This window comes from Metarhizium robertsii (genome assembly GCF_000187425.2).
Source record: "Metarhizium robertsii ARSEF 23 chromosome Unknown MAA_Scf_4, whole genome shotgun sequence".
In the NCBI taxonomy this organism is placed as follows: Eukaryota; Fungi; Ascomycota; class Sordariomycetes; order Hypocreales; family Clavicipitaceae; genus Metarhizium; species Metarhizium robertsii.
The window spans coordinates 1,596,901-1,620,788 of NW_011942182.1; the positions used below are offsets into that span (position 1 = coordinate 1,596,901).

The 23,888-nt window shown below is 50.3% G+C and overlaps 8 protein-coding genes across 8 annotated transcripts; 4 read left to right on the top strand and 4 right to left on the bottom strand.

Annotated features, from left to right (window-relative positions):
• Positions 1 to 1,327: 1,327 nt before the first annotated feature.
• Positions 1,328 to 3,262, top strand: MAA_02617 (uncharacterized protein; the record flags this gene model as incomplete). Its single annotated transcript, XM_007820615.1, has 1 exon — positions 1,328 to 3,262. One exon carries the CDS (start codon positions 1,328 to 1,330, stop codon positions 3,260 to 3,262), a length of 1,935 nt encoding a protein of 644 aa, XP_007818806.1.
• A 313-nt stretch (positions 3,263 to 3,575) lies between these two features.
• MAA_02618 (Post-SET domain protein) lies at positions 3,576 to 4,607 on the bottom strand (the record flags this gene model as incomplete). Its single annotated transcript, XM_007820616.2, has 3 exons — positions 3,576 to 4,013; positions 4,116 to 4,184; positions 4,350 to 4,607. 3 exons carry the CDS (start codon positions 4,605 to 4,607, stop codon positions 3,576 to 3,578), a joined length of 765 nt encoding a protein of 254 aa, XP_007818807.2.
• A 4,946-nt stretch (positions 4,608 to 9,553) lies between these two features.
• MAA_02619 (uncharacterized protein) lies at positions 9,554 to 12,314 on the top strand (the record flags this gene model as incomplete). Its single annotated transcript, XM_007820617.2, has 3 exons — positions 9,554 to 9,665; positions 9,739 to 11,974; positions 12,032 to 12,314. 3 exons carry the CDS (start codon positions 9,554 to 9,556, stop codon positions 12,312 to 12,314), a joined length of 2,631 nt encoding a protein of 876 aa, XP_007818808.2.
• A 1,340-nt stretch (positions 12,315 to 13,654) lies between these two features.
• On the bottom strand, positions 13,655 to 14,227 carry MAA_02620 (uncharacterized protein; the record flags this gene model as incomplete). The annotated part of the gene is made up of 3 exons (XM_007820618.1): positions 13,655 to 13,933; positions 14,004 to 14,116; positions 14,209 to 14,227. The coding sequence occupies 3 exons, from the start codon at positions 14,225 to 14,227 to the stop codon at positions 13,655 to 13,657; spliced, it is 411 nt and encodes a 136-aa protein (XP_007818809.1).
• A 581-nt stretch (positions 14,228 to 14,808) lies between these two features.
• Positions 14,809 to 15,757, bottom strand: MAA_02621 (cytochrome-c oxidase assembly protein; the record flags this gene model as incomplete). The annotated part of the gene is made up of 3 exons (XM_007820619.1): positions 14,809 to 14,858; positions 14,919 to 15,363; positions 15,437 to 15,757. The coding sequence occupies 3 exons, from the start codon at positions 15,755 to 15,757 to the stop codon at positions 14,809 to 14,811; spliced, it is 816 nt and encodes a 271-aa protein (XP_007818810.1).
• Positions 15,758 to 16,373: 616 nt separating this feature from the next.
• MAA_11088 (uncharacterized protein) lies at positions 16,374 to 18,084 on the bottom strand (the record flags this gene model as incomplete). Its single annotated transcript, XM_011413054.1, has 3 exons — positions 16,374 to 17,289; positions 17,354 to 17,774; positions 17,859 to 18,084. 3 exons carry the CDS (start codon positions 18,082 to 18,084, stop codon positions 16,374 to 16,376), a joined length of 1,563 nt encoding a protein of 520 aa, XP_011411356.1.
• A 1,669-nt stretch (positions 18,085 to 19,753) lies between these two features.
• MAA_02622 (vesicle transport v-SNARE protein) lies at positions 19,754 to 20,575 on the top strand (the record flags this gene model as incomplete). The annotated part of the gene is made up of 3 exons (XM_007820620.2): positions 19,754 to 19,933; positions 20,003 to 20,415; positions 20,488 to 20,575. 3 exons carry the CDS (start codon positions 19,754 to 19,756, stop codon positions 20,573 to 20,575), a joined length of 681 nt encoding a protein of 226 aa, XP_007818811.2.
• Positions 20,576 to 21,340: 765 nt separating this feature from the next.
• Positions 21,341 to 23,212, top strand: MAA_02623 (Like-Sm ribonucleoprotein (LSM)-related domain protein; the record flags this gene model as incomplete). The annotated part of the gene is made up of 4 exons (XM_007820621.1): positions 21,341 to 21,357; positions 21,414 to 21,449; positions 21,511 to 21,751; positions 21,956 to 23,212. The coding sequence occupies 4 exons, from the start codon at positions 21,341 to 21,343 to the stop codon at positions 23,210 to 23,212; spliced, it is 1,551 nt and encodes a 516-aa protein (XP_007818812.1).
• Between the last annotated feature and the right edge of the window lie 676 nt (positions 23,213 to 23,888).

Consider the following 23,888-nt stretch of genomic DNA (forward strand, 5'->3'; position numbering starts at 1 on the left):
ACTACGAGTTTGGCAAAACCGCAAACAGGGTCGGCCAAGGGTCTGGTTGGATTGCCACGCAAATGGCGGTGCGTCAAGGGAAGCCGCAAGACTATCCTGCCTTCAACATGACAACGGCGTGATAACGAAGGCGTTGGTCGCTCTAGTTGCGCTGGCCAGCTGTGAAGAATGTAAATTCCGAAGGCTGTAGAGTCTAATGACGGAGATGGGAAAATACGGCGATAGCCAAATCAAGATCAGTGACAGTTGAAGTTGGGAAAGCAGCCTCGAGGTTCGTCGACGAAATTGGACTGTTAGGCAACCATGCTTGTGCTTATACTTAAGCACCGACTCTGGTACCTACCGAAGCACCCGGCTTGAGTGCCAAGATCAGGTATTGGGTACCCGAAGGCAGCAAACGACGTCTCTGGGCAGCTTGGGAGAGAGGAGCGCGGAGGCATGTTTGGCGGTCGCCTTGGGCTAAGTACTTCCCTACCTTAAGTTTAAGTACTTGAATACTAAGTACTTACTTAAGTAAGTAAGTAGGTACTTAACTTAGGGAACCTACTTACTTGAGTAAAGTAGCAATTTACCTAGAATTATACCACAGTGCATTCTTGCACCTCTTACGGTCGCAAGGCGTTGCGCCCAAGTGGTTTAACAAACTGCCCTTCGCCCCCTTCCCTGCCACTCTGTGGCTGTCCGTAGATATTATTTTTGGGCAATTGGCGCAGGCCGTCGTGGCGGCCCAGGCCCCGGAGCCTCAACCGGAACATGAACTTCAAGCCTCCCCGCCTCCCCCACCAGCCCACCTGACATTTTCGCTAGTAGTAGTATGTCAAAGGGTTCGTGGGGCCTCCTCTGATACAATTTTCTTAGGTAAGCAACCCCCCACGAGCCATTTGACAGCTAAAGAAATGGGGTCAGTCTGGTATTACTGTGGGCTGCGGGCCTGAGCTGCGCCGCCGGTCAGCCACCGCGAGTTGACAAACCGGAGTCACTGGCGCTATAGACCAGACTGACACCTGGCGCATCTGGACTCAGCTTAAGGCATCGCGCACCTCGCATCATCAGCTATACGCGCCGTCACCGCTTGGCTGGTGCTTTCGCCTCCAATCCGACACTACCACAGTCCATGACCAACTAGGGGCGGCTTTTGCGGAAGCTCCAAACCCCCTTTTGGCTTTCGCTTAAGCCGTTCAATGTTCGAGGCGACGCGTCAATAACACATTTCTACCGGCCGTCTTTGCCTCTACCGACTGTCCTTCCGAACTACGTAGTCCGTGATCTGAGATCCGACTGCAACTCTCTCTCCGAAAATCATTCCTCATCATCCTTTCTTGCTACAATGCCCAGACAATACATCTTATTTGGGCGGCCGGTGCCGCCATTCACGGCTCGGCGCCTGACCTTCTTGTTACTCGGTCTCTCTATATTTGCCATTGCCTTAATATCGACTCTGACATCCGGCGTACCAGCCTCACCGAGTCTCTCAGCCTATGACACCAAGCTGTCCGTCCCCCATGTGCCAAACATGCCGCATATCGGTGACTCGCTTTCCAAGAGCTTCCTCAACCCGTTCCGACAAAAGTCACATCCTCCCCCGCATAACGATAAAGACTCATATGCAGGATCGTCCTGGTTATCTGATTGGAAGTGGCTTAAAGTTCCGTTTTCTAGCATCATAACTGTGGATGAAGACAGGGCGTTGCTTCCTCCGTTAAAACCCCGCCAACCAGTGTATTGTTACTACGACGCAACAGCTAAGAAGACGACAGAAGAAAAGGACGCCGAAAGCGAGTTGCTCCTTACTTGGAGGAGAGCCTGGTGGGCGCAAGGTTTCCGGCCCGTAATCCTTAGCGCTTCCGAAGCCATGAATAACCCCTCGTATGATCTCATTCAGAGACTCAACGTTGACCCTGATCTCATGGCAGACCTGATGCGTTGGCTGGCTTGGGACACCATGGATGGAGGCATATTGACCCACTACACGTTGCTGCCCGCGGTTGCGAAGGAGGATTCACTACTCGCGTTTCTTCGTCGTGGCGAGTATCCCCATTTGACCCGGTGGAAGGATCTGGAAGATGCGCTCTTTGTCGGCCACAAGGACCAAATCAAATCGGCCATCCAGGCGGTTACGAACATCGACCCAAAAAAGCTAGCAAGTGTCAAATCCCTCATCTCGGGAGTGCCTGACGAAGTTATTAAGGTCGAAAAGGCCACCATGCCACTTGCCGCGTATACTCCTGTCATCATTGCCAAAAAGTACGCTAAAGTTGCGGACGAGATCAAGAGCTATCGTGCCAGCGGGCTTGTCAGCCTCAACAAATTAATAGCTACTCATTTGCATGTTGCGTGGCAGAACCGATTTTCCGATGGTATTGAAGTCATTAAACCTTTTCCGGACCACATGAGCACCTTGGTCAGCAATGCTTTGCAGCTAGCCAGAGATCTGGCCTCATGTTCAGATAGTCCCATGCCAGCAACTTGTCCACCGAACCTGCCAAGATGTACCCCGTGTGTTGCCATGTCACCTATGCCAGTCACAACACCTACTCGATTTCACAACACGAGCAAGGTATTCAGCATTGGCACTGTCCCTCATCCTTGGACGTTGACCCTGGTCAAGGAGATGCGAGAATCGTTCAACGTCTCCTGGATCCGCCAAGAATCTCCACGAGACTCGTGGATTAGAACGGTCACCGAAGCCCTTCTTGGACCTGGCGTCACTACTACCCTGCGTCTAGTTCGCCTGAAAGAAGCAGTGGCCGGCGACTATGCAACTTCTCGTTCTCTATGGGTTGCAGCTGAAAAGGATATGCCTTCCGATATGAGCTGGTATTTTGGCTTCGCCATCCCCAAGAAAGTGCTGGATTTGGGCCAAGCCCAGCCTCCTGTCCCCGCGGACCGTTTGCCAGGAAAGGAAAACAAGCAGCCTCACAAAAACAACGGCCCAGTAGTCACGCCAGAAGAGAGAGCCTCGGAGCAGCCACTCATCGATCAGGCAAAGAAGGTTATCGGCTTGACCAAGTCCACTGACGAAACAAGGCTGCGTGCATCCCTTGAAGCCTGGAATATGGCCGATATGGAGATCTGGAAATTTGTTCGGGCTTTTCAATCACGCCGACACCAAGAGCGTGAGGAGTGGGAGAAGCTAGAGGCCAAATACAGCGGTGGCTCCGGGACTGAGAAGGGCCGCAGTGCTTGGTTTCGCTGGCAGGATCGTAAGCAAGGCGACGGGCGACCCGAAGAGCAGGAGGATGCAACTCCCAAGGCCAAATAAGAAACCAAAAGCATTGCATGACATGTACGATTCGGCGTTTCGGAATATTGGATCATGATTTATATACATTTCTCCAGGTAGGAGTGGACCTTCTACTGTGTAACACGCAGGACTATGGGATCATATAATCAAGGCAAATAGTAAAGATACGATCAAAGGAAAGCAAACAAATATGAACTTTTGAAGATATCGATGGCATATGTGATCAGGTTGAACTGTCACTACCAAGAAGTGAACCCCCTCTCTATCCAGCGACAAACGTTGAGTCGCCGTAGAACAGAACAAACATGCGTCCGTCCACTCCCCAATCCCTTTACACACGGACAGTATCACCACCCATCTCGCCACTCAACTCCCTTGATGTCGGACCGCGTCTATTCAAGCCCTCTGCTACATCAATATCCTCTCGGGCTGCGAAACCATTACTCTTGGCGCTATTTATAGCGGCCACGCCGCTCTTCTGCGAAACACCCGCGTACGTACGCATCGCAAGACGGGCTGCTTCGACGACCTTTTCAGCCTGCAGGACAGCTTCCTTCAACGCCCGCGCCGTGGCATCCGACTCGTGGCCGCAGTTGGTGGAGCGGTTCCTATCGTCGAGCAGATCACGGATATGGCCGCTGAGCCACACGCCATGGAGCTGTTGCGGCGTCATGTCCTTTGCACCGGAGATGGTGCCGCGGCAGGTGGGATGGCCGCAGAGGCAGGTGAATGGCTGGTTCATGTGCCATTCCGTGGAGGGGTAGAAGAACTATTAGAGTTTCAGTCCGTCACGTAGCTACAGGGTGTTGCTGCCACGGCTTGGTGGAGGGAACAGGGGAATTTGCGAGGCTTTGAGACGGGGGGCACTAACAGTAAGTTCGTCGCCGGGCTTGAGGCCCTTTGGTCCGACGAGGACGTTCATGTTCCCAGTGTCAAATATCTATTCCAGTCAACGTCTTTACTACGTGATTTGACGTCATTCACCTCAATATCTACCCCTGACTTTCGACGCGTCACACCTCTTCTTGCAACCCCCCGCGTGGACAGGGTCGAACGCCCATCATCCGTGGCCATCGAATACAACTCCAGAACGGGGACGACTAACAAGAGACGGTTCACAAGAGTGATTGATATACAGCAAATCGCTATTCAGATTAAAATGGCTATGCCGGCCCATCTGCACGGTGGCGTACGTCGGCTCGTCGGCAACAGTGCAAGGCGGGAAGGAGAGCTTCGCAAAGACAGCAAACGGCGGCAGTGTCACCTTGGAGTAGCTCTTGGTGGTGAACTCTTGCTCGTTGATGACGACTTCCTGAACGGCAGGGTGAGAGGGCTGCTGCCAGTGCGGGGTGAGGGGGGGCATTGTTTGCTTGATTGGCACGTGGTGAGAGAAAGAGGGTGGTGTTGTAGGGCAAGTTGATTGGCCTTTCGTACAGACTGCTGTTTCGATGCGTCGGTCGTGTTTGGTGATGCTCGAATGGGCGAATGTCGACGGGGGCGCAGTGGAGGGATGGTACTTATAAGAGACCACATGCAGTTGCCGTGACGGAAAGTCTATTTCCAACTGGCACCGTCTTTGCTCCACGAAGCTCTGGAATACCCGGAGATGGGGATCGGCCATGAGGTCAAATTGGAAAACGGCGCTAGGAGGGCTGCCGCGGCTTTCATTAATTTCCTCATGCGCTCTCTCCTTTTTGACCTCTCTTGATTCGATTCAAGTGTCGTCGATTAGCCCAGTCCCGATTGCCGAGGACCAATGTCGCCGATCCCAGCCATCGAGGCCCACATTGCCCCGTGTCCAACGGTCCCAGGCAACAGGCAACAGGCAAGCCAGGCCAACCCGTCTTTTTGGCCGCATGTCCGGCGACGACAGGGACATGGCAGCTCGAAGGAGCTTGGTTGGTGTTTTTTTTTCTGTGCAGGGCATGCAGAGCTTTTCCAAGGCATCGTCGCGTAATTGTGGACAGATGCATGGGGCAGGTGGCTTTTTTTGCTGTAGAGACAGACGTCTGGAGAAGCAGGATTGGGGTCGTGTTGCGTCTGCACGGAAAAGAAAGCGAAATGGTGCCTGGCGTTTACGGTCCTCGATGGCACGGCAATCCTCGTGGCGGCTTTGAGCTTGAAGAGGGGCTGCAGAGCCACCATGCGCGTCCTCGGTGCGGCCACAGGGCTAGTTGTACCCTAAGTACCTTGCTTACTAAGTAGTTACTTAGTACTTACTTAAGGTAGATACCTGGGTAGGTACCTTACTGCGCCAAGGTTGTTCTGGTGACTGCCCCCTGGCTATCAGTTATGACAAGACAGCTTGTTAGAGTTCAATGTTTTCATTTAATACATTACTTACAGTACTTAAGTACTTAAGTAAGTAGACTTTTCCACTGTCTTGTGGTAGTTGTGCTGTCACCAGAACCAGGGACCGCGAGCGTACTTAAAGGTACCTACTTAAGTAAGCACGGAATACACCTTGGACTGTGCCTAAATCCGGTGCGGTGTTGGTTGCGGTTTCCATTTGCTCAAGTCGGAAATATGCACACCAGAGCCAGGCAACAGGCTGGCTTCACTTCCTCTGGTCGCATCGTGTCCCTGTCTTATGTTGGCGACCTACCAAGAACACAAACCCTGTCACTGCTCAAGGCCTCCCAACTCGCCGCTCATGCGTCTTCACCACATGTCAACGGGAAGTCCCGCTCGTCATGAAACTAGTACCGTCGTCATACTCCGCTCGCTCTTTGCCGTGGTACCTAAACTAGTACTAAGACCATGTCACCATGAAGAAGGTTAGCCCAGACCTCATGTCCAGGAGTGCACGCCTCGCCTTTCTGTAACCGTTCAAGCCTCGCCATGACTATACGCTGCCTCCTCGTCCTTGCCAGGGACGATGAAAAACCTATCAAGGTTCGCACATGCAAGTATGCAAATCAGTTTCAAAACAGCTCTCTGGCCAGTCTGGGAAGTTGAGGGTAGTTGTCCTGAAATAGCCCACAGAGTGCCACTGCTAAAACGACATATCTGCTGCAGAAAAGGGAGCCTCCTAGCAGGCACCATAGTGTACATACTACCTTGCCCAGCCGCTCTGAGCGGCCGTTGAAACTTGATGTAGAAACCGCCGCAGCGCAGATGAGACGAGACATGCTCCATCTGTGTCAACCTCGATGTCCGAGCTTCAGGGGGGGAAACATTTATCACGGACTATAGTCCTGTACCAGACTACAATGTTTTCACTGCCGCCAAGGCTGTTCCTTGGTAAATGTTTCAATTCCCCAATGTATGGTACAGTTTGTGACAAAGATCTATCGCCAGTCGCCAAGTATACGCTACCATACTACAGCACACACCTCTACGCCATGGTATTACATTGTACAGGTCGCGACAACTACACTGAATATTGGCATCGGATTATTTACACCCTGCTGAAACATTTGTTCTCACATATGCAGTGTGGCGCGCGCACAATGTACCCTGCATGCGAAATACGTATGAACATTTATGGAAACTCACCTGCCATTGGTGTCACCAATCTCGCCAAGATCATCGCCCACAGCCGTCCATTGTCAGAAAACGGTTAATATGGGCTGAGCGCGTGGTCCCTTTCGGCCATGGAACTTGCGGGAAGCGTGTGGTGCCTCAGTTTGTTTCATCCTTCTCCGTTCACCCCAGAGCTTCTCCATCCTCGGTTTGCTATTTTGGGCTGGGATACCTGGGTTTTTGCTTTTGCTTTTGTCAGAGCGCAAGTCTGGAAAGGGAAACTAACAGTCATGACTGGGCATTTTGAACCTGATGACCTCCCGGGCCTTTTTTTTCACCCTGGTGTTGACAAGTACAATCGTCTTTATAAACCCAGCAGCTTCCGCTACTGTCAAGGCCCGACGACGCTGAAAACTAAGGCAGTTCGATAGCCTCTCGATAGAACTGCTGATTTCGATCCAACGGTTTGGTCACTCCTCCGAGGGTTAGAGAATTTGACTCCGTGCTGCGTTATCGACCCCTTTGCCACTGTATGCGATTCTCTAAACTCTGCATAGAGTATGAGTTAATAAAACTGATCATAATATTCACAACAGCATCCAGCATGTACCGCCTGTCCCCGCTTCTGTCGACTTGGTCAGGGGATGCGGCAGATCCTCCGCCGAAGCCAAAACCAATCACACCCATCCCAGAACCTGATGGACCCGACGAACGGTAGTACAATATTCGCACTGTCGGCTTGATCAAGACATATTCAAAATGAGTGATGTGTTTTTCGGGTGCGTATTTGTCGTGGAGATCAATGTTTGACGATGGCTTTGACTTTTTGGATGGAGCGACGTAATTAGGGAGAAGTTCTTGGGTAATTAGCAACAGAGCAATGGCACAACTACCCCGTAGACTAGATGCGGGCACCCTTGTGAAGCACAGGAAATTCGGTCAGACGGAAAGAAAATCATCACGGCTCAGATTTTAATCATTGTTCTACCTTTTTGTACGAATATTTATCTACCTAGACATGTATTGAGGTGTCTCAGTACTCAACATGTAGACTGTCTCCGCTCTATCTTCACTAGGAATTATTTATTCTCGGAATTTGGTTCTGTAATTGTCCTTTATATGAATCTTTTCTCAAGCTCAATCTGACTATAGAGACTTTTCAATGGTATACCTGTTGATTGTTGGTTCATAATTATCCTGCACAATCCCCCTTGTTGTCTATTGTCATTGTATAGTCAGCCGCATGCATTGTCCACCCCCTATCGATGTCTATCCTGAGGACCAAAAACGTTTGGTGGAATCCTGTTTCTTACACGACACTTTGGCTTGCCGGCTGTGAAAACTCGCCCGTCCATCAAACACCAGCTGTCATGAAGACGGACGGTGTAGTTTGCCGATCCCAAACAATGACGGAATACCATCGAACTTGCCTGCAATAACACTTGGGATTGCTCGTGCTGTCCTTGCTTTTTTTTCCTTCTCTTCTCCTCATTACTCGGCCACAATGCAGTGGAAATGCCCCAAGTGTTTTCTTGTACGTACGGTACCGTGGCTGTCATTACTCGCTCGCGTCTGAGGCTGCTCCTTCCATTTTGATTCCTCGTGCTATACTTCGTTGTCATTTTTTTGGGAGAGGGAAGGACCTTCCTTCCCATTTGCAAACACCACAAGCCGCCCCGTATACATCAAGCCATCTCAAGTCCTCTTACCTTACCTACCTCCTCATGTTTCCAACTGCGTCGTCCCAAATCGCAACAGCTACGGCTGATACGGCTGCTCTTACTCTCCTTTATATCTCTTGGGTATGTTGCAGTGGATAACCACGTTGACGAGCCAAATTGTAACAATCATACAGACTCGATTTCTACTTCTCAAGCTCATTCTCCTCGTCTGAACAAGCCATCGTTGCATTCATCGTATCTAAAAACCCCTCTGTTTCGTCCATCTCGAGTTTCTTTGGTTCTATCCAACCGTCCGTTCAACTGAGAGTGTAGCAACCGAGGCCGTGTATGCATACTGCTCTCTGACTGCTTTCTGAGCAAACTGCTTCGTGAGTTCTTCTTTCTTTGCTTGTTCGCTGCGCATATCTCTCCCTTCGTTCTGCACTTGTCCCTCGATCCAACTCCCCCATTCCAATACCACCCGTTTAGCATCTCGTTCCTCGGATCCGAGATTTGTTTGTCATAGTGTCTTTGGGGTCATGCCGGCCATTATATTTGTCTTTCTCCCTCTCCGGCCATCGGTTCATCTGAAGATTGTGTCTTATTCCTAATTTCTCTGGCAACAACCCGCCGCTAGCGGCCTTCCACACATGTCAACCCTGGCAGTGGCTCACACTACGACTCTGTGCATTGGCAAAGTGCGGACATACACAAGGCCTGTTTATCATTGCTCTACCTACCTTCGTTTCCCATTTGGCTTGTGTGACGAGAAGTCAACATGGTCTTGACCAAGTCGAGGAGGACAAAGCGAATCCTTCGTTGCCTCTACGCTGCCCAACAACATGACCACCTATTGAGTCCATCAGCCACCCCCCTTATTCGGTATAATTTGCTACACAACTATCATCGTTGCATACAGGTCACTGTGGATCTCGGAAAGCCACTAGATCAATCACCATATATTATTGCTTTTCATGAGCTATCTTGGTTTCTTCGGTCGCAGTTAGAGGCACAGCAAATCACTGACGCTGGCAAGCTCTGGTCACAGGTCGCACCCATTCTGACTTTCATTCAAGCCAATATACGGATACTTGGCACAGCACACAAATTTCCTACCTTGTTCATTTGGCAATCGAAAGAACACCACCGTTCTTTCTTCTTTTTTGCTTTTGTTGACGTCAAAATGGTCTCCAAGACTTACACGGCTCGGGAGTTGCTGCGAATGAGACAAGTCTCTGCAAGTAAAAACTTGTACGACAAACTGTGCCAAAAACTGCACCACGACGCCGTTTTCGGTGAGATGAGACTTTCTTTTTCTAAGTTTTTGACTTGTTTATCCTGATTCTGTACTAATGTATGAATTTTCAGGGGAAATATTTCGCATGTCTCCCGAAAGAACCCTTCCCCTGATTCAGGAGGAGGCAACAGACAACGTAAATGCAGACCAGCCTGCCGTTGAAGAGTCTTCGGTTCGCCAGCTTGACGGCACCGATGCCGAATGGAAGTATCGGGGCCGAACAGAGTCTGAACATGGCGAGCACCACCCAATAGGGGCTCCGGCTGGACTTGCCGCCCAGAAAGACGAAGGCTTCCAGAGATTCTACAAGGCGGTTGTGTCCCCAACTCATGTTCGAGTTACAGCCGGTGGTCGCATCGTTCCCAATACTCGAGGTTCGTCATCGCCAACGGCCAAGTGGACAAGAGAAAAAGTTGGAGGAGAGGGCGCTTACGCCCATCGTCCAGCTAGCCATGGCCATGGAGATGTGCCTACATATCCCATTCCCGCGGCCCTGTCGCATCAAGCGTTTGGTGCCTTCCCCCCTCTCTTCCCCGGTTTCTTTCCAGGTATGCCTGCTGCCCTGGCTCATGGTGCTCCTCATCCCTACCCCCTTGCCCCTTGGCAAATGGGCTTTGGAATGGGTAGCTCCTTTGGCATGATCCAAGGCCCTGCCTCTCCAACACCGCCAGTAAAGCCTACACTCAAGTCCACCGAAACACTCGGAACAAGCGACATGCAGGGAGATTCTGCCAACTCAGAAAGCTCAAACTCAGTCCGAATTTCGCCACCTGAGAACTTTGATCCTAGCAGACCATATTATGTCCACGGCCAATGGGTCCCCCCTGGCGGTAGTCCATTCTACCACTATGGAATGACACCTCTCCCAGGATTTCCCGTTGGAGGTATTGGAAGTCCTGCGATCATGCAACCCAGATACACTCTGGGAGCTACAATGCATCCTATGCAAGCGAAGCCGGACCGGCCAATGCAGATGCACATTCCAGCGACATCTTCGTCAACTGCTCCTAGTCTGACTGGACATTCGGCTGTCCCGATCTCATCTATTCGCCCCAGTGAAATAACAAAGAAGCAAATAGAGAGCTTGAGATCCACTCTTAGATACTATGAAGACCAGCTGCAGTACAACAAACATCAGATCGACGAAAAGAGCATGGAGAATCAAGCCGAAATGGTTCGAGAACAGATTCAGCAGTTTGCAAAGACCTTGAAATCTCAGCTTGACGCGGAGAAAACCCAGTATCCCAAGTCCGAGATTCAACAGGGCTCATGCAGCCCAGTCCTTCATAATAATGAAGGGGACACAGCATCGTCGACAACAAACGAGGCCAAATCGGACCGTACTTCCCGCCAGTCTTCCATCTCACAAGCGGCCGCAGTTCAAGCGTCGTCAACAAAAATACAGAGGACCCATGACATGTATAGTTGTCGGCGCTCTTCTACCTTGAAATCTGTCAAGTCTGCGTCTGCTCCCGTTTCTGCAAAAATTACCCCAGATTCGTCTGAATCAAGTGAGCCTACCAAAAAGCCTTCCACTCTACCCGTCAATGCTGCACTAGCACCTCCATTTCATCCTCGAGCAGAGAGCACTGCTTCGGTTCCCATGCCGCTGCCTGCTCCCATATCTTCTAGCTCTTCAGCTGAAGATACAGGCTATGGTCAAGGAATGAAGGAGGGCCATTCAGCAGGCTCTACTGGTTCAGAGAGCTTTAGTGAAAAGCCATATTTAATCGGAAGACTTCCTGAGGGCAGAAGTCTTGAAAGAGGCAACTCTCCCTGCTATTTGTACAGCCGTGAGCTGACAGAAGATGAGTTGCGGGCTCGCCATATGTACTGGGGCAAAGCACCTCGTCATCTTCAGAAGGGACTACCTAAATTTGATGGCAAAGACTTCTACCCCCCTTCTCCCGTCAAGCCCCAGCATCCAACGTCAGTATCGGCTCCCACAACGCAAGGTCCTCCTCCTCCTCGTGGAGGTACTAATACCATGTCGAAGACGCCAAAGATGGCTATTGATCCGTTTCGATCTCTCGGCAGAGCTACTCAGCGCCTGTCTCGCAGCGCTCTTGGGGCTGCAACTCAGTCTGAAAACTTGACAAACTCTGATGAACTGCTGGAGGATCAATACAGGGACTATCAGGGGACATCATCAAACAGCGGGCCAGCTGGATGTAGCTATGGTGATTTTCGAAAGGCCCTGGTTGAAAACGCTGATGATTCAACGGATGGGTGCAAAGAAAAGTCTTCCGATGAGGACGATGGCTCCAACATCTTGTTCCGGGGACGAAAATGCATGGCGACGAACGGGTGAGAGAGCCACGAACTACATCTAGTATCATTCATATTCACTAACGCAAAGTCAAGCAAAACTCGGAATGAAATTTGGCAAAGCATGTGGAAACGAAGCAAGTCCAGTGCCACTGCCGTTCCTGGCACAGTGTCTTCAATGACGGCACGGGGTGTATTGCCAAATTATGCCGGTCATGCCACTGCATCTCTTACACCCACGATTGCTAACGCCTCGACCTCGCCAAAGGGGACGTCTTCCAAGTTGTCCCCAGCGGACGACAACACCTCATCCAACATCAGGCACAGCAAGGTGGAGAATCGACCACTTTTTGTCTCCGGAGGCAAAGAAACAACTTGAAGATTGACAATTCTCTGGTCAACGTGCCGCCCAGGCGTGCATGCGAGTTCCTACCTACTGTCGAATTTCAAACCGTCAAGAACAGTAGCAAGAGCATTACTTATTGCTTTCATGCTTATAGACTATATGAGTAGCTCGCCAACACAAATGTTGGCTGTTGTATGACTAACCTTTTACTTCGCTGCGCTTGACGAGCTATCTGGACTTTGATGCCGGACAACGATATAGATATATATTTCTAAACAGCCCACAGCAACTAACTGCTGCGTTACTGCGGCATCGGCCGCAGTGGTGTCGTTCTGAAAAAAAGATGCGCATATGCTGAGGAAATGTGGCAATGACATGCAGAGAGGAGTTGCGGTTTCTTATTTTTGCATTCGGACATGGTACATTTAGCAATGCTTATGTCAAAGCCACTAAAGATATTGTGCTCGGATACCACCAACCGGTTACAAGACATAAAATACAACAGATGCAGTTCACATATGAACTTCTGTGTAGAATAGAACTAGCTATTTGCCCACCGAGGTGAAGAAATGATAGAAAATAGACCACGGCTGTATATGTAACATCTATTTTCAACGACAGACTGCGTCATGTGAAGCCGTAAGTCATGTAAAACCTATGGTTCGATGATGATGTTACGTGGGCAGAGTCAAGAATGATCGGTCCGCGTTTAACCGCAAGTCAATCTTCGGCATGTGCCTTACCATCAAATTTTCATCTTCACAGAGCAAACCCTCGGTGAAAATCTTCGGGCAAGAGTAAGAGACTGGTGATAGTATAAAAGCTCCTACTTGGTTTGTTCTTCGCCAGTCGTATACCTCGAAAACCATGGGCTCAGTGGTTGACGCGGAGATATCCTAGCGGGAGGGGACTACAATACTCACCTTTGCATACAAAGAAAAGGGAGCCTACAAGATCTACGAGGACAGAACAGTTGGTCAAAAACAATTGCCCACCTGTTGCCAGATTGTTCCATGTAGAACAACCTAGTATGCTTCAAATTTGAAGCTACCGAAGGTGAAATCAATCAGTCACTCTCACGGCGGACTTGACAAGAGCAACATGACTTCGGGAAACGCCTCCCATGGAGCATTTCACAAATTGGTGAAATGGCCATTGAGAACCAAGAAATTCTCAATTCATCTACCCTGTCGTAGACATGACCTGCCAAAGCAGGCATCTCGATAAAAAAAAAAGAACGCCGGAGTATCATGCCAATTCCTTTACCTCGAATTTCCCAAATTTGTGTCAATGTCTTCATAGTTGATCGTTTCTCAAATTTTTGCAGGTGTATGCCTGAGCCCCTGTTTTTTTGCATTCAACAAGCGGTGCATTTAAGCAGAAACCTTGTTGTTGGCACGCAGCTCACGGCCAACCTTGGAGCGGGCCAGGATGTCCTCGCGGTCCTTGTCGAGCTTGAGCTTGGTGATGACCACGTTGGAGGGGTGGATGCCCAGGGGAACGGACTGGCCCGAAGCCTTGTCGCGGGTGACACGCTCGACGTGGATGACGTATTTCAGACGGTAGACGGAGGTGACCTTGCCCTCGCGGCCCTTGTTGGTTCCACGAACAATCGTGACCTCGTCGTCCTTGCGGACGGGGATGCTGCGCACCTAGAGGGGCTGTTAATAACGACACGGCTAAATTTTTCTTATTCTACTGTTTGGATTGCCGGAGACGAACGTTGTACTTCTCACGCAGCTCCTTGCTGAGAGGAGCGCTCATGATGACACGGCGCTGGCTGGAGGGAGCCTTGAAGTGAGCGGCTCTGCTCTTGCGTCGCGAGGACGAAACGGCTGGGGAATGGAGCATTAGTCGCCAAAGTTTTTTTTATTTTATGGTTTAGAATGCGTATGTTGCGTAGCATGTGAGGCAAATTGATACTTACTGCTGCTGACCTTGGCCATTGTGATAGTTCTTGTTGAGGAGCAACGAAGGAGGCTCGGCGTTGGGTGATGTAGAACGGACGGGACACGGAGGGAAGGAATACTCACGAGAAAATTCAAAGATGTCCTTGTGGGTTGAAAATTAGGCGAGTAGTGTGGGGATCACGTGACGAAGTTTTACCCTATGCTGTTGAGGTGCGGGTCGAGTCAGATGTGCTGAGTCAACTCGTCAGGTGGGAAATCTGAGATGCAGTTCTCAACGGCGCTATACTGGATTGGGTTGCACTTCGATGTGCCCAGCTTGTTTCCTGAAGATTGATATTGATAGTCATATCGGACTCCTAGTCAACGAATCCATTCACAGGAAGCGTGGTGCCTTGAATTTTCCCTTCTAAACGTCAGGAGGCTCTGTGGAAAACCGAATTCATGTATGGTGTTGAGTGATGCTATAAACGCCCAATATTGAATATGGAGCAATTCTTCTATGTAAAAGTACATGGCTATGCAGCACAATGTTACATCCTATCCTTTCTATTATACAATCATCTTTCTGAACTCTACTATTTCAGTAATATTGGAATTGTGAGAGGACAGTCAGCTGCTCAAGCTACAGCAGGAGCCTTGAATCGACCATTGTTGTCATATCGTGCTTCTGTAGACAGTATGTCAGCAGCTGCCATATCAAAAGCGCATGACTTGCAATCAAACTTACTGAAGAATGTGTAATTGAGTGTTACCGTTTCCACACCCTTCATATTCAAGTCATTTAGCAGGTCAGGATCCAAGTAGAAGAAGACAGGCATATCCACAGTCTCTCCGGCATTTAGCCTCTGCTCCTCAAAGCAAAAGCACTGAATCTTGCTGAAATAGGGGGCACATTGCGCCGGCGTAACACTGTACGTCGCGACGCCAATGATATCCTTGTCGCCTTTGTTTGTGGCCTTGTAGAAGGCCAAAGCGGTCTCTCCGGGTAGGACGCGGACTTCGCGCTGCTGGGGAACGAATTTCCAGGGGAGCTCGTCAGATACAGAGGCATTGAAGGTGACTTTTATTCGGTTAGCGGACGTGATGGGCACGAGGCGGTTAGAAATGTCGCCGTCGTAGGAGCCGCCGTGTGCGCGGACTGGTTGGCCGCCCCAGCCGGTAGTTTGGCAGATCTGCGGGGAATCGGTCATTTAGCTGTGTCCTTCCTCGAAGTTACTTGATGATGATTGCGGATTCCAAACGTACCATTTTGTACAGAGGTACGGATCCGTATGACAGGGCGACTGTGCCGAGAATCAAGCTGATAGTGTAGTAGCTAGACAGAAAAACAATGAGCTTCGATTGTTCCGCAGACAGCAGAAATATGGGTAGACGTACGCCACTGTCTGGTTTTTCCTGTTGTAGTGAGCCCGAATCTGCTCCATAGACGGTGCTACCTGCTGGGACTGTTGCGCCGCTGCTCCTCCTCGTGGGTTCGACGTCGATGCGTTTCGACGAAGGCTGTGCAGGCCGAACTGCAATTGGGACTGCTGAGTCCGAGTATTTCGGCAGAAGAAGCATGCCCATTGTGACGAAGAGGTACGCGCAGAGCTTCGCGCCAGCCGCGGTGCGCTGTTCATTGTGTTTCGCGGGCGGATTGGATGCGTGGTATAGCTGAAGGTGCCAGGGCGGTCGAGGTCGGACCAGACGATTTTGCTTTCGGCTGAGGTGACATGATGTTGACTTGGAGGTGGGGCAGCCCGTTGGTGGCCACGCTGTGTACCTCTACACGTACGGCATGGAGTAACAAATCAATAACGACGGTTTTTAGATTAGGGACCAGGATTTCTTTGAATATTTAGGTGGTTCTTATGGTAAAAGCCACTATTTCAAGTGCTCGTCTTGCGCGTGTTTGGGTGGATTCTTCTCCCTTGGTTATTTAGCACCAATGAAGAAACCTACGTCTAGTACCGCTTCAACTAGCACATGGCGTGGTCAATTCTTCGTAAATTAAGGCATACATATGACTTCTAACGACTTGGAACCGAAATTGTATGAATTGGCTGACCTCTCGAGTGAATAATACATATAAACAATATGACACCCAAGCAGGAATACCCAACTCAAGTCGTGCGCCCAAGATGTGAATTATGCCACCCCACCATATAGCGATCATTAATAATACAAATCATGCTGCTCTAAATTATGCCTGCTTTTCTAGAACTCGTCTCGGTCTGACTCCATTGAGTACTGACTTTACCGGACGTCTACTTGTTCCAGCTATGCGCTCCAGAATCTGAACGACGAACACTTGGACGAGTAAGATCAGTAAACGCGCGAAATGATCCGCCAGGCCCAACTTTGGTTTCTTTCCTCGGCTATATGTTGAATCTATAAAATCAAATGGCAGTTTGGCACCGAGATGCTCTTGTGCCACATGCAGACCGCTGCTGAAGCCGTCTTCGTGAAATCCGTATTTGGTCCAGGCTCCGGCGTAACTAATTCCCCGTTTGTTTTGTATATGTCGCAAAAACTTTTGGGCTCGAACGGCTGTTGGTGTGTACAGTGGATGCGAGTAGAAGAATCTTGCCTTGGTCAGGGCGGCGCGAGGTCGATGAAGAGGGTTCAAGGTGACGAGGACATCGCCGAATGGCTCTCGGGGGATGTGCTGTAGTATGTTCATGTTGTAGGTCAAAGATACTTGGTCGACGTTGGTTTTGGATGAGGAAGATAGGGTGAGGTAATTCCAACTGGACCAGGCCTTACGGTTCCTCGGCATGAGTGTTAGGTCAGAATGCAAAACAGCCTCATTCTGAGATGTTTGGAAGCAGGACAGAATAGCACGTTCCTGATCAGTCGCAGACGGTCCCAAGATGGCTAATGCCTGATCGCCATGAGTGGCCAGGATTACATGATCAAAAGTGTCTGATTTTCCATTTTCAAAATGCAGCACGACGCGGCCGTCTTCGTCATTCGAGAGCTGTCTCACGGCCGTATTCAAAAAGAGATGGTTAGGTGGGAAACCTTTCATCACCGCATCAATATATGATTGTGATCCTTCCCTCAGTGTCAACCAGTCTGGTCGGGCCGCAAGAGTAGAAAGAAGATGATGGTTCCACCTATACAACATCTGTTAGATCACAATTCCATGGGCATTCATTTTTATACATCCAAAGTGCTTACAAGAACCGTACAAGTGTCAGAATTGGGAATTCGAGGCTGCACTTATCAGGACTTGTACTCCACACGGCTGCCGTCATAGGTATCAAATAGTCGTTGCAGAAAGCGTCTGAGTAGCCCTCGCGGTCAAGGTACTCGCCAATGGTTTCCATCCTGCCAACAGAATGCAGTACATTGTCGGTCTCTTTTACCGGTTGCTCATCCTCGGCGTTAATGATGACGTCAAGCGCAAACTGGTTGAATCGTATTATGTCGAATATCATCCGCCACATATTTAATGAAAAGATGTTTCTCTTCTGGCAAAAGATTGTGCCGAGGTTTGTGCCCGCCCACTCAAACAGTCCCTGATCTCGTGAAACACCAAATGTCATTTCTGTTGGGTCAAGCGGAACATTGAGCTTTTTAAGAAAATTGATGAAATTTGCTGGTGCGTTGACCAAATATGAGTATCCGAGAAACATTGTATTACGGAGGAAAGGAAAAGAAGGATATGGGCGTGGCCACTTACGATAGGTCGCACTGTTCAAAACAATGAATCCAGTATCGACTGCCGTCGAATACTTTCCCACTTTCCACTGAACAGTGTTGGTATGACCACCCAGTCGATCGGCAGCTTCATAAAGATAGACATCATGATATGTTCTATTCAGCGCCCACAATGCAGCTATACCTGTACACCCACTACCAACAATGGCTACCTTCTTCCTGGTCGAGAAGTCAGCGCGGCGATTCATGGTGAACGGCATGTCGTATGTGAAGGAGAGAGACGAGAGACAGTGACGAGAGCTATCTATTCAATTGAAGCCCAGACAGCAAGTGTTTGGCAGCGCAGGGTTGAGACGCAGCAGAGGGTCGCAATCACATGCTCACAACTCAAGACTTGTGTCAAAGGAACCACGGCTCAAGGAAATGGGGGGGAGAGAAAGGATTACCCAGGCAATTAAAGAGTTGACCGGCATCCAAATGCAAATCGCACTTGGAAACGGCTGGCAGAGAGGGGACGGGAACGGGAAGCATGTGGCGCAACTTGCCGCAGCCAGAGCACGGCATGATAGCAGGGCCTGATAGCAGGGCCAAGCCCGATTCGATGACGTTGGGAGCTCTGCTTCAAACATGGACTCGAATGAGACATTCCGGCGGGTGAGGGCTGAACTTACGTGTGTTGTGGCCGTGCCATGGCGGCCAAACCAAAGCAAAATCGCAACGAACCCGGGCGAGAGGGGATAAGGCAAAATAATGATGAATAACAAAGATGGATTTGCACACGACCAGGAGGATGCGACCGACTCTGTTAAGGCGGAATGGGGATGTGGATTGAATAAGTACTTCCTGACGCAGAGAATGGCCGCTCAGTCGGTCATAGACTCATGGGCATCCGCATGACCTTTGTCGCGGGTCACGCCTGCCGAGTTCAGTATGCTGCATTTGTCTACATGTATGTACAGCGTGCGTGCGCAGTGTCGAGCATCGACCCAATGTTATAGTAGCCGGCGTCCGACATGGAGTGCTCAACTGGCGCAGCCAGCGTTTGTCTTGTCTGTCTGTCTCAACGTCAACACTCAACGTCGATCCAACCAACCCGACCGACATGGAACCAGAAAGCCCACGTGAACCGCATGCCCACACACCCCCGCGCGCGTTGGCCCAGCCTCGTTTTGCCCAGACACCAGCGCCAATTGACCTCAAACCCCAACAAACACGTCTACGGAGTAGTCGTTTCAACAAAGGACAACTGGAGAGCGCTACAGTTTTGGCAAGGCACGGGCGCGCACCCCCTTCCCTGACAAAAGGCCGCCTGGTTGAGCTACAGTCACACACAGCTTCAGGACCTTACGGACGGCGGAGAGGGCATGTCGAGCACTCAACGGGATCGGCCAACGTCGGTACGAGTCGCCAATTCTTGAAAGCGCCGTGCAAGAAAAATATAAATATTATCCTACATCAATCTGCCCGGTTAATACAACTACGTGCCATTGTGACAAAAGTCACGGCACTCAGCCTGTTTTCTTCGTCCGGGGAAATTCAACTTTTGTGAAGAGAAAGGAAGAAAAAGTAGAAATCGTTCTGTACTGCAGCGCCAATTAAAGCCGGCCAGCAAGTGCACGGACCATGCCCGATGCGGCGCCTCACGTGAACGGTTGATCTTTGTGGCTGCATGTGGCATTAACGAGATGCCTGTGACATCGAAGATCGGGGGGTTTCTTGCTTAGCTGACGACGACAAAGACGAATGCGACCGACGACGACAAACTCTTTTCTTCCAACCACTGGAATCAACACGCATAGTAACTAATAAGCTTTCCCCTATTTGTCGCTTCGGCCCGATACTCCTTTTGCTGTCTGCATTCCGGTCTTTTAGGTTGCCTCTCATACTCGCCTCGCCGTTCAACGCAATTCCGCCAACATGTCTAACCCTCTCGACACCGAGGCTGGCTCTGAGCTCTTCAGCTCCTACGAAGCAGAGCTTAAGCTTGTACAGGCCGATCTTCTACAGAAACTGGATCAAATCCCAGAGTTGTCAGGGGATCCCCGCAAAAATGCAGTGTCTCAAGCCGAGCGAGCTTTAGAGGAAGCAGAGGAGCTTGTTCGTCTGTCCACTGTATCCTGGTGTTTGTTTTTCCTTCACAATCAACAGAATCTAACCCTATCATAGTTGGGATCTATGCGCCTAGAGAAACAAAACATTCCAACATCCTCACGAGCCAAGGTCAATCAACGATTCCGCAACTACGAGCAAGATGTCGACTCCCAGCGCCGGAAGCTGAAGTCCTTCTCTAATGATCACCAAGGATATGCATCACGATACAGAGATGAGCCTGAAGGCTCAGCAGATGCTCATCTTGAGCAACGCCAGCAGTTGCTCTCCGGCACGGACCGTCTCGATCGAAGCACCCAGAGGCTAAAGGCTAGTCAGCAATTGGCGTATGAAACAGAGGCTATCGGAGCTAGCACACTAGCCGACCTGTCATCTCAGCGCGAGAGAATTCAGCAGACGCATGAGACCTTGCTCAATAGTGAAGGCTACGTCGACAGGAGTGTAAAGACGTTGCGGGGGATGGCTCGCAGGTAATGGAGATTTCTTGAGAGCCCTTGCCTGAACGTACAGTGTGCATCAGAGCTAACAGCGAGACTTTCCAGGATGGCTACGAATAAGATAATTACAATTGCCATTATCACTGTTCTCGTGCTTTTGATTATCGCAGTCATCATCAGCAAGTTCAGGTGATTTGTGTTTTAGCAGTTTGGAGTTCGGGTCATGCATATGGCGACGCTGGCTTTGCCTGATTGTTATTCATGTAATGGTATCCCTTTTTGTTTGTGGAGCCGTAGTGGTTATCCCCGTGGTATTGGCCGCTTTGGAGTGACAGGAGCTAGACTTTGATACGAATACAGCGAGTAGTTGGCCCGTCATTTGACTGCACAAGGATATCATCCACCGACTCCCATCCAGCTGACACAAAGTCATGTAGCTATGGACAGCCCTGCCCTGTCAAACAGCTTAATGCCAAAGCCTTCGGATGATTACGGCAAGAATTACAATGCTCCGGCCATTTCATCCAATACTCTAACACAAACCCTCCGGCAACAGCAGTTGGTTAGGAGAGCAAAGCAGGAAGCCAGTAAAAGCATATAGGGTAGCTGACTTTACAAAGTGCGAGGTGGCACACTGCTACTCCGTGGCAGGTCCTCTGTGTGGGGCTTTGCCGAACAAATCCCGTTGTACAACCGACCGCAGGCTGTGCCGGGGAGCTCCCAACCTCTTCGCGAGGCGGAATTCACCACACAAACCTTTCCCTGCACAAACCATCTTCCCTCAACTCCACACGCCTACTGCATCACGTCGTCGCGCGCCTCCCTCTCCAAGCGTCGACTCTCTCTCCCTCTAGCTCTCAGTACACTGTACTGCAGACAATCTACGACTGTCATCTGCAATTTCTCCTTCCTCCTTCCCCGCAGCTTGCTACGTGCTTAACGTGGCGGTTTTGCAGCCATGTCTGAATTCTTAGGGTACGCCAGAGCAAATTTTGCGTCTTGACCGCGTACCTCCTCTGACGGTATCTTAGCTCTCGCATCTCACTGATATCCAAGAGCGACATTCGGTAAGTTCCCAAGCCTATCCATTGGGCTTATTGCGACGTGACTCGCTGACCGGTACTGCAGCTATGCTGGAACTCTACATGAAATCAACTCGGATGAGTCTACGGTATCCCTCGAAAATGTTCGTTCTTTCGGCACCGAGGGCCGAAGGGGAAGACCCGAGGAGGAGATTTCCCCGTCTGACCAAGTGTATGAGTACATTGTGTTTCGTGGCAGTGACGTAAAGGATCTGCGAATCGAAGAACATCCTGGTATCAAGGAGACAAAACCTCCCGCCATGCCAGATGACCCAGCCATTGTCGGAGTAAGTACAGCACATCGCATTGAGATCCCCTCCTAGTCCATTGTGTGATGAAATATTTGCGGATGTAAACATTTGTCATATCGGAAAGCGCAAAAAACAATGTCGAGATTTCCGTTGCCTTCCTTCTGATCTTGGGACAATTTTTCCTTTACTTTTTATTCAAACCCGTATTTGCCATGAAGCGAAGCTGACCAGCATATTAAGGCTCGAGCTAGAGATGTTCAACAACCACAACAACCCTCGAATGGAGGGTTCCAACCTCCCTACCCTCCCCAAAACAACTTCTATGGCGGACCGCCACCACCCAACTCTTGGGGTCGCGGCGGCGGCCCTGGCCCTATGCCAGGCCCTGGCTTTGCCGGAGTACCTTACCCTCCGCCTCCGGGATGGTTACCTCCTGGTCAAGGATTCCCGCCAGGTCCAGGACCCTGGAGCAACCCTCAGTTTCCTGGTGGCCCTGGCGGTCCTCCAGGACCAGATGTAGCCCAAAGGGGCCTGCCCTCTGGCCCGTCGCAGGATGTCAAATCAGGCACAGGTGCAGATCCAGCGAAAACATCTGGCCCCGTACCGACTGAACCAAAGTCTCTCGCCCAAGGTGGACGACAACCTGCCAATGCACCAAATCCACCAGTAGATTCCAAACCCTCAGCTGAGGAAGTAAAGGCTGTTGCCACGAACCTAAGCAATGGCTCTGCATCCGCCAAGAACAAGGCACATACACGGCCCACACCTGTTGTTCCCCTTACGGGCAATGCTCCGAAACCTTTTCAACTTCCCAATACTGGGAAACCAGCTCCTTCTGCCAGTGCAAGGACTGCCTCAACTGCGGCACCACCTAGTGTTGAAGATGCCACTAGTGCCGCCCGGGCTGCAGTTGCCGTTGCAATGGCCCAGCTTGGCAATAGTGGAAGTACCGCCATGGACAACCTGACGAGCAAAGTCAACGAGATGCGAGTCCATGCCAACAGGGGAACGTCGAGCAGCCGTGGCCGTGGGCGAGGCGGGCGACAAGGAGCTGCGAAGGTTGAAGTCCCTGACTCTGATTTCGATTTCGCTCAGTCTAATGCGAAGTTCAACAAGGAGGATATTGTCAAGGAGGCTATTGCTAGTGGCGATGTAATCGAATCTCCAAGCGAGACTGTTATCAAAGAACCTGAGACACACCCAGGTAATACTGATCCTGCTGGTCCCTACAACAAGTCAAGATCATTCTTCGACAACATCTCTAGCGAATCTAGAGAGAGAGCCGAAAATGGTGGCCAGAAACCTGGTGGGCGAGAGTGGCGAGGAGAGGAACAGCGCAAAAATATGGAAACTTTCGGCCAGGGTAGCGTTGATGGTGGATACCGCAACTACCGTGGCCGCGGACGAGGCCGTGGAGGCCGTGGCAGAGGAGGATATGGCCGAGGCGGACGTGGTGGTAACCGCCCACAATATCCGGCGACTGTCGCCGACCAGTAAAGACGAAGAAGAACGGCGAGACCTGCCCATGACGATGACTGGGCTATTAATAGCCGCCTTCCATCTATTATCAACGACATGAACATTCTACAACCTTTGGGAAGCATTCTGGACGCTCTATGATCTTAACAAAAGCACATATTCTCTTGTGTCTCATTCGTGCCTTGATTCTTTCTTTCTTTTCATCATCCGGGTTTGTAATAGTGTAACAACATATTTGGGATCTTTCTAAGGCGCACTGTGGCTCAAGCGACCAGGTGCAGGATGCGCATGTCTTTTTAGGCGGCAGTGGGACATGAAAAAAATGATTTTCTTCATGGAAGATCAAACAAGCAATGGGAGTTTGGATTTGGATTTACGCAAGGGATGAGGGGGCAGGTTAACGTGAAACATGACGCACGCTGCATGGCTGGAAAGACGATTACTTCCTTTTAGTTTTTGATACTCTTCACAAAGCGGGATTGCAGGCTGACATCTTCAATGACGTCAAAGCCAAAAGTGTAAACCAATGGTCCGTGACCTCTAAATTTGGAAAATGTGCTTGATTCAAAATAGTGCTGGGCTTCTCGCAACTGGAAGGATTGGCCACTATCAGAGAATATGACTATCGAGCTCAAGTTGTAAATCCAGAAGCATGTGCATGTGAATGTGATTATCCTGGACAAAGATTAGACTC